General features: G+C 39.4%; 1 protein-coding gene across 1 annotated transcript; it reads left to right on the top strand.

Moving 5' to 3' along the window:
* On the top strand, positions 1–14077 carry shbg (sex hormone-binding globulin). The gene is made up of 8 exons (XM_088348667.1): positions 1–168; positions 3098–3195; positions 6569–6758; positions 8126–8287; positions 9205–9361; positions 12006–12142; positions 12221–12425; positions 13556–14077. The coding sequence occupies exons 1-8, from the start codon at positions 100–102 to the stop codon at positions 13693–13695; spliced, it is 1158 nt and encodes a 385-aa protein (XP_088204793.1). The 5' UTR covers positions 1–99; the 3' UTR covers positions 13696–14077.
* Positions 14078–16046: the final 1969 nt, after the last annotated feature.

Here is a 16046-nt window from a genome sequence, read left to right as displayed (position 1 = left end):
TCAATCGAGCGTCAGCTCACTTGCACTCTGGACGAGCGCACAGTCCAGTAATACTCCGCATTTTTCTCCTAGCTTTAGAAAAGAAGTAATACTGGCATCATGATGGTGGATGGACCATTGCTGCTCACTTGTATTGTTGCGGGACTGGCGTGGACTGTCCAAGCCAAGGTATCGTACTCTCCACTTGCATTTGTATAAATTGCAGGAAATATGCTTTAGAAAGTACATTGACTTGAATAGTAGCCAGAAGTGCATGATTAAAAATGAAAAAATCCTCCACTGTTGTTTCAAACCTTGTAAAGTCAGATACAAATGTCTTCCATTCTCAATTTCTGCTGTACAGGTGAGGTTCTCAGAGATGGCGGGCACACGATTTTAATCACGCTTATCAAAGGTGTGGTTTTAAAGAGTGAGCCCGGACCCCCAGTGAGTTCTTTAAAAATCACCCAGACCCCCAAACTCAACTTTAATGTAGTCCTGGTCACTGCTTTGCCCGTACAGTAAAATGAAATATTTAATTTTAGCGGCTCACGTGCTCTTCCTTTTTATTTTCGCCAATAAATCAAAATGCGGTTTAAGATTGTAAAGGACAATTCTCATATCGTGATTAACTTCCACACAATTTCATTTTTTGTCTTCACATCTAATTGAGTTGAAAACCACGCCTCACATTTGTATGTAGTAACGAAGGCAACACAATATTTCATGGCTGATTTGGTGAGTTTTGGAAACAGTTCCAGTCTTAGCACCAAAAGGTTCAATGACCAATCTTCTCTTCTATTTCACCAGTTCAATCACGTTTTAGATGGCACTTCAAAACGATACGCTCAGGTAAAAACACAAAGTCAAGTCCACTCCTGCCTCTTATGCCACGCGTCTTTTCTCTTCTTTCTCTCTCGCCAACTACAGGCACTATACGGCTGGGGCGTAGCGCTGCCTGAATGACTCATCTGGGCTGGGCTCAAAATAGGATGGAATGGATAGGATGTGCGACATAGCGAGACAGAGGAAAAAAAAATTTTGTTCTTTTTTTCAGAAAAGTATTTTATTATTACTCTGTCTCATCATGTAACGGACCCGCTGGAAAGATATTTTTTGCCCCCTGGGAGTCTGTGGACCCCACTTTAGGAACCACCGGTTTAAAATAACAAAAACAAATACCATATTGAGGATGATGTCCAAAAATCCTCAAAGCGACACTGTGTTATCTCTGACTGCTAGATGTTGCTCCATGTAGTGCTACAAAGCACAAGAAAAAATAAAAACTACGAACCATTTTTTCTCTCATTTGTTTGGTCTTTCACAAAAGGCAGACAATAATGTCAGCACCCTCCGGGTAACCTCAAAATGATTACAAATTTCTCGACCCATGAGTATTGTTCATGTTTTTTGCTTTTTATTCAAATCACTTTTGTTTCTTGAATAAATGATGTTTTTTACCACTAGGAGGCGCGAAATAAGACACAAAGTACATTTAAATCAATAATCCTAACACAACTCATGTGTTGTTGCGCACTGAATGTAAATTTATTGTTAAAACTAATGCTTGATCAAAAACACTTGTCTCATCCGCATAAAAAAAAATGTCCATGACAATAGCCCAATTTTTGCTGTTGCTTTGGAGTCATATATGTCAGTTGTGAGTACAGCTACATTCAACATACATGCCAATCTTTTGACATAAAAAACAGTAGATGCCATTGCATACTCTTTTTTTACGTGTGAAATACAATCTGTCTCCAGAATGTTGACTATTATATAAATCCTAATTTGTGTGCGTGTTTGTGTGTTTCTATGTAGCTTATAGGCTCCGAAACGGCTGAACCAATTTTTGTAAAAATCTACACAGTAGTACTTTAGGCCTCTGGGAGTATCTTTACGTTTTATGTCAAGGCACCCCCAATAAATACCAACAAAATCGATAAACATCTGCTTTCGTATACTAGCTTCTTTGGAGCGCATGTGGTCATATTGCTTCTTGAAACTCCCTACTGGCTCCCTGGTGCTTTTTCAACAAACCATGGCCGCAATTACCTAGCTGAAGTTGAAAGCCCGGCAACGCCATTATGGTTAAATATTTTTTCTTTTAAAATGTGCTTGTTTAAAACTGTGAGAGGCAGACTTTTGACAAAATTGAAGTCTAATGCCATTGCGGTTTAATAATGAACAGAGACTTATAGTCTTGCTTCAAAATAAGGCAGCCGTAGACCAACATTAAAGTCTCAAGTCAAAATATTTTGTTGTTTACACTTAAAAAAGCAGTAAAAACAATCTTTTTAATCAATAGGCAATTTTTAGGGGAGAAAAAGCTGCTGTTTAATATGTAAATAGTGTTGGTAGGTATGCATCTAATTATGAGGGTGTGCTACTCCAAAAGTGTGAGTAGCAAAGTTTTAATTTAGGGCTGCAACAACAAATCAATAAAATGGATTAAAAACAAATATTAAAAACGTTGGCAACTTTAAATCAATGCAATTAAGTATATTGGATCTCGTTGTTAAGTTGCAGGGTTGTAGTATCACTTTAATCCGGCAGAGGTTTTTATAAAAGCATCGTCCTTTATTTTTTAAATTATTTTTGATCAACATTGCACTACAGTATTACAAAAAAAGAATTGGCATGAAACAGTCAAACACTACAAAGTTAACAATTTTGAAGGGAACAGAGAGTGCTGCAGAAATACAGAGAAAAGAATGCGGAAATAGATGAATAAAATACATAAAGTAAAACAAAAAATAATAATAAGATCTTAGGAAAAGAGTATCTTACATACACATTTGCAGTCGCATGTATTTTTGTTTATTGTTAGTTGTGGATTTTTTAATTTGTTTTATATTATAGAATATTCTGTTGTTTTGTCCACAATCTTTTCTATCCGTGCAAAATATGAATATTTGAATATAGGAAAGATTTAGAAATGTTTTGGTTTTTTCAATCTGAAGAATAATCGACTCATCGATTATCAAAATAATCGTTAATTGCAGTCCTATTTAAACTGATGCTTTATCTCATTTTGTCACAAAATGGGCTGTGTTGACTAATGTCAAGGGTCAATTGACCCTCGCAATGCCCCTCCCCATTTTTTTCCTTCCTACAGCAAGAAGTACCCGGCAATGTGGTGGTAGATCTGGGCCAGCACCGAGACCCATGGAAGCCGATGATGCACTTTGTGGTCAACGTCACCAAAATAAAAGAGTGAGTGAGGGGCTCAGAGGTCACAGTCTCTGTTGAGTTGCGCTAGCCTCCTAACAATGAGCGCCCCTCAATTCTAGTGTCAAAACAGATGGGTGTTTTCAAAACATTTAGTGTTGGGCACGTTACTGAAAAACAACAATTAGTTAAATTGACTAGTTATTACATTTAGAAAGTAATAGCGTTACCACCCAGATTACTGACACTCAAAAGTAGCGCGTTACTCTGAAGTAACTATCTAGTTACCAGTATAGGATATGATGCCGTTATAAATAATTTTCAGTAACGGGTAAGTTAACAATTTTTTTTTCCTGCCGTTACAAAGCCGTTTCCGTTACTGACGGCCAAAAGCGGTAAGTTACGTACATTTTCATGCGTCCACTTGGGTACGTTTTTGTGCGTTTTTATGTAGTTTTTTCTGCGTGTTTACATGCATTTTGTGCGTGTTTACACACATTTTTGTGTGTGTTTAGATACGTTTTTGTGCTTGTTTACATATGTTTTAGTGCATGTCTACGTCCACTTTTGTGCACGTTTTTTTCTGCGTGTTTACATGTGTTTTGTGCGTTTTCACGTACATTTTCGTGCGCTTACATACGTTTTTGTGCCTGGTCATGTACATGCTGATTATTATTTTATTATATTGTTCATTGTTTATTTTTGGTTCGCTTAAAATGTATGATAATTGTTTTGCTGGTGTGGTGCTATAAGTAGTACAAGGTTCTATAACACAATTACCTGTCTGTTCTTCACTTTTCAAATGACTTGAATGCTGCTCAGAAAATTTCAATTCATTGACATACAACAACTTGTTTTTAAATGAACGTAAAAAGGTACTTTCCCTGGTAACTAGGTATTTTTACTATAAAGTAATATAGTTACCAACTTACTCTTACTTTTTGAAGAAGTACAAAGTATCTAACTACTTTTTTTATGTAACGTGCCCAACACTGCTAGTTACAAACTACCGTACATATTCGCCTTGAAACGTGTACGACAACCTGTGTAAGCAGTGAACCCTTCTAATTTTTTGGCCTGTGCAATCTTGAGAGCTTGCAAACAAACACTCCTTATCCATTTTGTCTCTTGGGCTTCAAACCACCTGAAGATTTCCTTCTCTATTTCTGGGTTTTGTCCAAATGTTTTTTTTTCCTCCAGGCATGGTGTGTTGCAAAAAAAAAAAATACAGATAAAAAGACCAATATTCAACTTACTTTTAACCCACCTCCCGACACGCAGCCTAATTTTCGCTACTGATGACACAACCAAAGTCCCCATCTGATTTCAGAATTTTGTTTTATACTTGTAGATATAGCAAGGATGCGAGTATATAGGGTAGGGAGAATATCTCTATGAGCAGAAATTTAGTATTGTCATACTCTGTGTTTGAGATGGCGCCACCGTAACTGTACTCAGTTGTACCTTGTAGGTAAATGTCAACAAGCCCCTCAAAATTGCCTGGCAGATTCAGAATTGTAATTTACAGAGCAGGAACAGTTAAATATCAGAGGATGTTTTACTTCGCGATTTGCTTTTAATAGGCAGCAGAGTTAGGCACCTCGGCACCATGTTGTAACGACAGTTAATTTACAAAATTGTATTAATAGTACATTCCAGTACTTATTACAGAGAAAAGTAATTGCCTTCCAGGAACATGTTCCTTTAAACAACGTTTGTCCCAACTCAGCATATGAATAACATCATTTTTAAAGAGGACATGCACATCAACCTATAGAATTTTGTTGTATTTTAAGTTTTTGCTTAAAAATGTCAATATGATCATATTCAGAAACAAACTTCTTGCCAACTGTGCAGACTTCCCGATTTAATTTTAGCTACCGTAGCCTCCCTGTGTGGAGCTTGCATGTTCTCCCCGTGCCTTTTTCCTCCAGGCACTCCGGTTTCCTCTCACATTCCAAAATATTGCGTGTTAGGTTAATTGGCCAGTCCCTAGTTGTGAATGAGCGAGTTAGTTGTCCGCCTCTGTGTGCCCTGCGTGTCAGAACCAGAACAGGAAGAGGACCCAGATGCGTAGCGTTTACTCACAAGTTTATTGAGAAATAGAGGAAAAACAAACACCAGCAGTCCGGTGATCGCTGGACGAGTGAAGCAAGCTGCTCACAGGATCGTAGCGTGTTCGGAATGCGGAAGCGGATCTCCGGGAGCGGGAGATCGTAGCGTGGTCAAACCGGAAAAACGCGTTGATAGCCGGAGCGGGGGATCAGACCGGTGTCGGTGGTCAAGAACAGGTTGTTAGCCGGGACGGGAGCTCAGAACGTGGTCAGTGGTCAAAAACGGGTCGTAGCCGGAGTCAAACGAGGAATCAGGAACAGACAAGTGCTATACGGATGAAAAAAACGGGACACGACGGAACCAGAGTGAAAGTGCTTGCCTTGCGTAAGCAGAGGTTCGCTGACGGACAGACAAAGGGCGAGTGAGAGCTCTGAGCTTAAATAGGACCAATCGGGCAACCAGCCGCCGCTGGCGCCAAACGAGCGGGCACAGGTGAGTGCAATGAGTAATCATGACACTGCGACTGGCTGACAACCAGTTTGGGGTGTCCCCTGCCCACTGCCTGGATACAGCTGGGATGGGCTCCAGCCCCTCCCCCTCGATCCTACTGACGATATGTTACTTTGTCAATGATTGTGCTTATGTGAAATGTGAAATAAGAAGGTAAAATAAAGTGCTTATCTATTTTTAATAAATTCTTTCAATGTCGTGTGTTTTTCCAAAGTTTTTGGACTCAAGCAAAGTTAAAGGGGATTCATAGCGTTACTTTGCTGCTTTTATTTCAAACTATAATCAAACCTATCAAATCATTGTCTGAACCAGTCTCGCAGAACACCAGCTTCGCGGGCACATCACTAATAAAAGACACTTGAACCAAGAGTCAACAACAAACTAACTTTAACGTAGCGCAGCTTTTGCGTAGCGCAACTTAGCGTTGCGGTCAAAAAACCTTTTGTCCGTCGGGGCCAGCTACCTGAATTGGTACCTTCATAATCCACCAAATTAACGTATGCTACCCCATGGACAAAACAAGAATAACAATGAATGACACACATTCATTTTAGCTCCTATGGGCGCTATTCTCAAACGTACAGGGACAACAAACAAATATGGTCTATTTGTTTGTGATTGTTTGTGATTCAAACTTACAAGCATATCACTTGTGTAAAAGGTCTTTGCAGATATGATTTGGCTAAGTTGATTTTTATTGGTATTTTTGTATGTGTTTATCAAATCTGTCGCACAAATTGAAGACATTTAAAAGTTGGCAATACGGAACAAAGAATGGCAGGCGTACTTTTGCTGGAGTGATGTCCAGTGGTTAGTTGAATCGGAGCTCTGACCTGTGTGCCCTCTGGCCCAGCATCAAGTCATCGTTCCAGTTGAGGACGTTCGACACAGAGGGGGTTGTGTTCTATGGAGACACCAAGGACGGGCGGGACTGGTTCATCCTGTCACTGAAAGACGGCGTCCCGTTCATGCAGATCAGTCGAAGCGGTGTCCTGGTCAGTGTGGCAGGCGGGCCCAGGCTGAATGACGGCCACTGGCACACGGTAAACTCCCTCCCGTTTTACGTCACGTTCCACCTTTTGGTTGCACCCTTGACGCAGTGTTGGACGCGTTACTTTAAAAAATTTGTCAGTTATAGTTGCTCATTACTTTTTGGAAAAAGTAGTGAATTACTAAGTTAGCAAATTAATTACTCCATAGTTAAAGTAAATAGTTACCAGGAAAATTAAATATTTCCGTTACTTTAAAAAATCTGACATTTTCTGAGCAGTATTCAAGTCAGTTTAACAAAGGAAAACCGACAGGTGGTTGAGTTGTAGAACCTTGTGATATGTATTGGATCTCATCAGCAGCAGATTTATCCTACACTTGAAGTGACACAAATATAAAAAGTAAACAATATAATAAAATAACAATCAACAGTAAACATTATGAATAAAGTATAATTAAATAAATCTAACTCACCACCCAAGACAACTGGTCAAGTAGACATTGGCAAAATATTTTCTTCACAATAAAAGTCATGAGTAAAACAATATGAAGTGAGCTTCACTTTGTAGAATAAATCATAGTGTCAAGTAAGACAATTTGTCAAGTAGACATGTACTTCATTAAAATAAAATACACAACAAAGTGTTTTTACACAACAGTGTAACTCTAACAACCTGAGACAAATGACACATTCTGTACTTCTTCCATCATGTATCCAGCCAACCAGACCATCCTATCTCAAACCAGTGATTGTATCTGAGGAGCAGAACATTCTCAAACCTTGCATCAGATAGCCTTTTCCTCAACACAAAATACACTGAACTAAGGGCTAACAACAAACCAGCTTTCGTGTAGCGCAGCTTTCATGTAGTGCAGCTTTCGGGTAGTGCTGTTTTCGCGTAGTGCAGCTTAGCATAGCAGTCAAAAAACCTTTCGCCCTTCTGGGTCATGTACCTGCCTGACAATACAAGCATTGCTATCTTTATACACCACCAAATAACGTGGGCCGCCCCATGAAAAAAAAAAAAACATAGGAACAATGAATGGTACACATACATCTTGGCTCCTACGAGTGCGATTCTTGAACCTGAGCCTACCGGGATGACAAATAATCAGAGCAGAGTAGACTCGCTACTGCTGGTAGTTTCTTCAATTTATCCAAACTAACGCAGCGCTTTAGAGCATCAACAACGGTAATGGCGTTATAACGACAGGAAAAAAAAATTGTTAGAATACCCTGGTACTGATAAAATACCGTTAGAATATTTGTAAAGGGTTTTTTTCCCAACACTGACCATCACACAAACTGCACGACAAAAGCACAAAGAAAATGCAGAAAGCTACGTGCTAAGAGGTTGGCCATTTTTGTCTGTTTTTTTCTTATTTTTGTGATCGTTGCTCCTGACCTGTGTGGGGCAAGCTGGAGCTGACAAACCGGGGCCATTTTGTGGTCCTGGACGTAGACGGTTCGCGGGCGCTGGTGACGGGCATGCGTTCGGACGCGATCGAAGAAGTGGTCTCGGGCTCCTTGCGGCTTGCGCTGGGCGGAATCCTGATTCCCAACAACAAGCTGCTAGTTCAGGTAGCATTTCCTTTCAATGTTTTGCTTCGCTTCTTAGTTACAGTGTTGGGCACTTTACTAATAAAAAGTAGTTTTGTTACAGTACTAGTTACTTCATTTAAAAAGTAATTCCATAACCCCCCACATTACTAACACCCAAAAGTAGTGTGTTACTCTATCTATCCAGTTGCTAATTATCTGATATACTCGTAATGAAGCTGACCCTCTAAAACTGCTTAAAAAATGCCACTTGATAAAATAGAACATGTACATCAACCTGTTGAAGCAGTGAAAAAAGATATATATTTATTGGCTTGTGCAATCTTGAGAGCCTGCAAAAGAATACTTGGTCAAGACAATCCACATCCAATTTGACTTTTGTCTTCAAATCACTTTAAGAATTCCTTCTCCATTTCTGGGTATTGTCCAAGTTTTTTTTTCCAGGAAAGGTGTATCGCAAAAATAATTTTACTTATAAAAAGACCAAAATTCAGCACGTTTTTACTTTCTATGCTCAAATTTGCCCACGTAAAAGATTTGCCCCCACGCGCTGCCTACCAGTTGCTACTGGTGACAGACAACCTTAAATTAAGCCCCTGATTTCAGTATTTTATTTTATAGTTGTAAATACGGCTTGGATGTGAGAGGGTTAAGGTTAGGACTGGAATAACAGTAGGAAGGAATTGATTAATAAGGCATTACAGAACTCGTTACAGAGAAAAGTAATTACTTTCCTATGTAACGCGTTTGTAACACGTTACTCCCAACACTGCATGGTGGCTGGTTGCTTTTGGAGATGAGTGGTGAGAACTTGATGGAACAATTTTAGTAGGCCAATCATGTTTGTTCTTTGCATATCTGGGCAAGTTTGTTTGTTTGGTGTTTGTGTTATGCTTGCATTTTTGCATGGCTTTAGAAAGATATTTGTATGCCGACAGTTTGAGCCGCAGATGGACGCCTGCGTAAAGGATGGCAGCTGGCTGAACCTCAGCCTTCCCTGGCAGACGGACATTGAGCAGCTGCAGCCGTGCCATCAAAACGTCCGAGCTGGTAGCTTCTTCCCAGGGAACGGCTTGGCTGTGGTCAACGCTTCAGGTGGGAGCACCAGAAGGTGGGGTGTGTGAGGGTCTTGATGGCTGGCCCGGCTTTATCTTTAAAAAGAAGGGGGAAACTCCTGAGAATGGTCAAAAGCCTGGGGGTGAATTTAGGCTCAATCCCATTACTTCCCCTTGCATCTAACCACTTCTTTTTATTTATCTTTCTTCCTGCCCTTTATTTTTTGAAAAGGACGAGGGAATGATTCCTCCAAGAATTGAGAAAGTACTTCCTACTTCCCACACAGGGTTCGCAGGGTTACTTTAAAAATGTGATCCGATACAGTTACTAGTTACCTGTTGAAAAGGTAATCAGTACCGTAGTCCGACTACAATAATATTGCAGTAATGTAACCTGATTACTTTTGGTGACATTTGGATTACTCCTTTACCAAATTTCGCTAATAAAAGGCAAAATAAACTAAATATAAATAGAAATTACTTAATTTTAAGATAAATGAACAATATAACCTTGAAAATGAAATAGAGGACACCATAAGATAAGGTGGTTGCTTGTCGTCCAACAAAAAAGAGATCACATTTTAACCACGCAGTATTGTCAATTGACCAAAATTGAAATGCTTTCTTTCACATGGTGGATAAGCTATGCTTTGTTTTAGTTCAAATTAAGAGCACATCAACAACCCATTATTGTTTCAAACACACAATTTGTTCACTTTCTAAATTTCCAACACACTTTGGGACCTCTCTCTTTCTCTGTTTCTCTAATGTCAGTAAGTGAAATCACGATAGACACAATTCTTCTATGAGTGCATTATATATATGTAAATGTAGTGATGGCAAAATGAAGCTGCGTACGAGTGGGATGAATGAGACTGCAGAGAATGAGCAGGGCGACTGGACATGGCAAATCTAAAGAAAATAATAAAAACATTTAAAACAAAGCCACATCGGACTTTAATATTGTAGTACAACATAAAAATTGCTTTAAAAAAATTGGAATCCTGCAAAGTAATCCTTATTTTTACAAATATACCTGTAATTCAATTATGTATTTTTTACTCCAACTAACTACAGTTACAATTATTCCCCAAGCCAGTTCCCACATAATCACCTTGAGCAGCCCTAATTGTGACAAAACATACATGAACATTGTTCATTTGTTTTTCTTATTTTTACACTCAACTCAAAACAATTAAACTAGTTAAGAAAAATAAACTCGACTGTTTAACCAGTAAAACAAATAAGTACAGGCAGAGAGAGATGACAAGAAGTCCTGGAGTGTGTAGGAAATTCAGAAAGTGCACACTTAGTATGTTTAAAACAATATTGGGTTCTTGATGTGGTCTTAATGTAAAACAAAACAAAACAAAGCATATCTTATCTGCCCTGTAAAGGAGAATGTTTTATTTTTGCTTGATACCCGATACTACGTGCTTAAAATGTGAGCACTTTTTGTTGGACTTCAATCAATTACCTTGTCTTGGTTTCCTCTATTTCTTTTTCAAAGTAACATTGTTAATTTATGTTAAACCCTCTTCAGTGAAAATGTATAAATACAATTGAGTTTTATCTATTTTTAGTTTATGTCACGATTGCCCATTGTCCTCACTTGGCCCTGCCCGTTTGGCACCAGCTGCGGCTTGTTGCCTGATTGGCTTCCCTCCTATTTAAGATCAGTGCTCTCACTCACCCCTTGTCAGTCCGTCAACGAACCTCTGCATCCGCAAGACGTGTCTTTTGACTCTGTCCGATATCCTGTTTGTGAATCCGGTATTGATCCCGTCTGTCTCGTCCTGTCTGATATCCTACTCCAGTCTCCAGTATCTAGTATCATTTCTGTCTGTCCCGTCCTGTCGGGTATTGACCCCGTCTGTCCGGTATCTGCTTGTGTATCTGGTATCGATCTCGTCGGCCTATGGCTTCCTGTTTTTCCACGCCGGACTTCTCTCTTACTTCTTCCGCCCAGCGATCGTCGACTCCCTGGCGTTTGTGTTAACGCGCATTACTGCCCCATTCCCGAAAAATAAAGCTTGTGTGAAAACGTTACGCATCTGGGTCCTCATCCTGTTCTGGTTTTGACAGTTTACTTAGTCTTTTAATAATATATTTGGTATTGGAATAATCCAAAAGTAATAAAAAATAATCAAATTACATTACTATGATATTATCATTATTTGGATTACTGGATACTGATTACATTTCTTAACAGGTAGGCTAATTAATAACTGTATCGAATCAACTTTTTAAAGTAATCCTACCAACCTACATTACATAATACAACAAAATATAAACACATATAATTAGTTAATTCCATCCTATGATTACCTCCAGCTGTTGGTAATGCCAAGGGGGCGGGGCTAGGGAAAAGTTGAAGCGCTCTCGAGCTGACTTGGTGAAATGAGGCTTGTTCCACTCAGTCTTCAACCTTACTCTATACTTTGAGGATGCTTCAGACCGTATTCCCCTCATTGTGAATTTACTTTGCTAGAGAGAGTAAGAAAATTGAGGGGAAAGATGTGTAATGGAATTGAGCCTGGGATGACACGGCAACAGCGAGGGCCTGACATATGACTGGGCAAGTAGAGTCAAACAGCCTGTCTCAAAATGCTACCAAACAATAGGAATGGACAGATAACAAAACATGTAATGGACATAAGGATGTTTTTTGGTCCCTTGAGCAGCTCTGTTGAAGAACCATGAACGCAGCATTATCATCCAACTTTGGGGAGATTTTGCAAAAATGGATGGGACCATCTTAAGCATCAGGACTCCTGGAGAGGCGCTTTTGTTTGCTTTAGACGCAAACAATCACACAAAGGTATGATCGAGCACCAGCGGGCAATAATCCAACCTAATTTCATCCAAACCCAAATATTACCTTTTGGCCACATTTTAGAAAGTGACGCTATTCCTCAGCAGTCATACTCTGACTCTGAAAGAGGACTTAAGGAGGCTGGAAATGATCTTCGGGACTGATTCGCTAGAAGTGCGACATGGTGAACACCAGTCCAAAATTCTGTTGGACAACTTCAGCTCGCTCAAAAGTTTGGGACTTTTGGACAAACTTAGAGAAAGCCATATAGCCTTCGGCGGCTCTCTCGGTGAGATCATCACAGACATTGTACTCAAAAAGACCCACATGCAGTCCATTTAGGGAGAGGAAGTTATTGCCCCTTTGCACACATTTGACCTCACTAAATGACGACACCACAACAGACAGTAGTAAACCAGAGAAAACGGTACTCCCCGTGGGTGAGGCCGAAAACAATTAAAAAGAGCTATTTAACTCAACGCCATTGGCAATGACAAGCCTAACGAATGTAGTGCAGCTTTCGGATGAGGTGGCTCACCTTGTTGGAAAGCACAAAGGGCACTATTTAGAGAAACTGAGGATAGCATAGCTAGTTACTGACCAATACAGTCTTCCTCCTGACATATTCACTGATCTGACCAAATCGTCCAGTCTGCCTGACTTCAGTCCACACAATTTTTACCACTATATTGTAAATGGAGTATCACCACATACCAAGGTTGATCTAAAAGCTTGTGAAAGTCTGGATGCTTACCAGTTCTTACCAGTATGCGTTGCTGCAGTGACAATGAGGCACCTCATAATGGCAATGGCTTGCTGTGTATATTAATATGTTTTATCCAAGGTACCATCATATCTCAAATAGACTGTTTTGAAAGCTGCTTAAATATTCTAGCATTTATGGTCATTTTAAAAAGGTTAATGTGTTTATCCACAACAGACATCCGACACACTCGGCTACAGTAGCACTAGCTATGTTAAATACATACTCGACATAAAATTGCTTGGAAAAACATAAAATCTACCTTGTAAAAAATGGTCAGTGCAAATCCTGGCGTACTTTGACGGATGCCAGTCCCTTCAATTGACTTGAGATATCTATCGCCCTCTTCTGTCTATATCAATAGAGATCTGATAAAATTAGGCTTAGAACCTTGCTGGTTCACACAGCCCACCGCACAGCGAGAAATCACCCTTGCAAAACGTTGTAGTTATATTCTTCTCTCATGCTTAGTATTTTTTACTCAACTGCTTTTTAACTGTCGTCCGCTCCACTATTTTTACCGTCCGTCATGGGGCTCATACTTCCGTGAAAAGCAAAGGGTCAATACCAAAAATACTATCCGATATCTATTCAAACAAACCCAATTCTGTGAATCAGCCGGTTGACATTGCCTCTCCCTTTCCTCAAATTATCAGGCGAAAACATCGGCGAAAACGACGTGGGCTCCCGTTTCTTGACAGGCTGCCTGGAGAAGGTCCAGATCCAAGGAAAAGACGTGGACTTGGATCAGGCTATTAAACATCCGTCCATTTCCTCGCACAGCTGCCCAATGTGACCCACAAGCATCCAATAGTGCTTAAACCATTCACGTCTTTGCATACCCGCCAATTGATACCTTTTCCCCGTATTTTATACGTTTTTCGATCATTTCAAATTGTGAACGCCGTATAACAATTTTTGTACGGGAAGAAAACTGTGTATGTATATTTTTTTTCATTTAAAAGCTACGTTTTTTGTTAGACCGTACTTGTTTTGCCGATTTCGCTCCAGTCCGGATCGTCTTGGTCATTGGTAGCATACGACAACGTCATCATAGGCCAATAATGCACATCAAGTCTGTGAAAATTAAATTTACTGCAAATGGGAAAAGAACTAACACATTTACTGGGGGTATTGTTTGTGTTATTTGGTAAATAAAACGAAATTGTTTGCACAAATTATCGTTGTTTTTAATTCTACCCAGTCTGTCAAAGCTGTGGATAAATAGGAGCCAGGTTGAGCTTATAAGGCTTATTATTGGTTAGTAAGGGTAATTGCAATTATTGACAAGGGGAGCAATTAGCCAAGGTTGACAAGTATGAAGTATGACAGTGGCGTAATTCTAGCTAATCTAACAGATTGTCTGTATGAACGCAAGGTCAAAAACAAACCTTTAAATTTGGGTTTAGATGACAATTGTGTGGCGTTTGTATCCCTCTAGTGGACATGTGAAAAGAGGTTTCAGATGACGTGATGCATCACACGCCGCAACAAGAATATACTGTAGGAAGGGAGATTTTAGGTTCAAAGCTTTGGGTTTGCTAAACACCCTTATTTTCTGGCTGTTTTTTAATCCATTTCACTTAAGGTGATATAACATATGTAATTCAATTATGAGAACATTTGAATTGAAGTAGTATGCCAAAGGCTTTTTATTTTAAAATGCCGTTTTTGTCAATTTAAATGTTTGTTTAAAGGCCGCGTTTTTTGACGAATTGAATGTTCCTTTTTTAATTCATTTTTGGCACTCTTGGGCTTCCAAAATAACATACAGTGGAACCTCGGTTCTCGACCATAATCCGTTCCAGAACCCTGTTAGAAAACCGATTTGGTCGCTCACCGAAAATCGTTTTTCCCATTAAAAGTAATGTAAAATCGTTTTAATCCGTTCCAACACCCTGGATGTTTACCAAGAACGTAAACATGAAGCTAACCCAGGCTAACTGACGTTCGCGTTAGCGTAATCTTCTGTACGAAAAATTGTGCTAACATGAACGTGTAAAAATAAAAAAAGGATTATGAATAGAATTTCTTACCTTTGTGGTGGACGGTGGGGAGAGAAAAATCATCAAAAAATGTTCAACCTCTTCCAAAACTTGCGGCAGTTGCTTGCTTATAGCGCTAACTTCCTTAGCATCACTCGATTTCACAGCCTCCTTATTCTTTACTATCGTGCTGATAGTAGATTTGGCCATGCTGGATTCACTAGCATGATCGGAAATTCGTACACCTCTTTCATATTTAGCTATTATGTCTTTCTTAAAGGCAATAGTTGGACGAGCAACTTGTTTTTTTTTTCATCTGTCCTGCTTGCACCGACCTTCTTCGGAGGCATAATTAGGGGCAAAAACACCCGTACGCCGCTCAGCATCGCACCCTAGCGTACTGGCGTTCGAACTCCGATTTTTTGACCGAATAGCGAAGCAAGAATTTCTCGAAATTTTTGGTCGAACACCGATTTGTCCGAACTGAGAGGCGTTCGAAAACCGATGTTCCACTGTACTCTCAACTATGGGCGTAACCAGCCCATTTTCGGGAGTGCTCGAGAACCCCTAAATTCTTTCAGGTTTTCAATGTGAATCTTTTGATTTTCTGTCTCAAGGTAATTAGCTTGTTTTTATATTACTAAATATAAAAACAATGTTTCTCATACAAACACACACATAAAGTAACGTTTCAACAATGAGTGTAATTATATCTCTTGTACTTTTATCAATCTTGTATTATTTTATTTTGAAATCGTGTTCCTGTCTGTACTGATTCCTCTGATGTTAATGAACAACCCCTCTCTCTGTTCGGGACCTCAGCCAAGAAGGCGTGAGTTTTTTGCTCCCATCATCATGTCGAATTAAACTATATACATGTATTCTATCTATGCAAATATAGCCACTAAATAGTTTTAATAATGTCTATCCCTGACAATTCAACCCAAGCACCCCAAAGATTATAGCATTTTGAAACTCTGTTCTTTAATAAAGAACAAGATAGGCTTGAATATGATATAAACGCTAGATTTTCTTTAAATTTAAAACAAAACAAAAACGTGAGCAACGAAACAGCCTTGAAATGGTTCTGCCCATTTGATTTAGCGTCGCGTTTCGTCTCTTACCCAAAGTAACTATAAAAATAATACACAAAACCTCCTCC

Source organism: Urocampus carinirostris, chromosome 11 (assembly GCF_059441175.1).
Source record: "Urocampus carinirostris isolate Australia breed hairy pipefish chromosome 11, RoL_Ucar_1.0, whole genome shotgun sequence".
NCBI classification, from domain to species: domain Eukaryota; kingdom Metazoa; phylum Chordata; class Actinopteri; order Syngnathiformes; family Syngnathidae; genus Urocampus; species Urocampus carinirostris.
The sequence above is the reverse complement of the archived record's forward strand: the minus strand, read 5'-3'. Positions and strand labels throughout refer to the sequence as shown.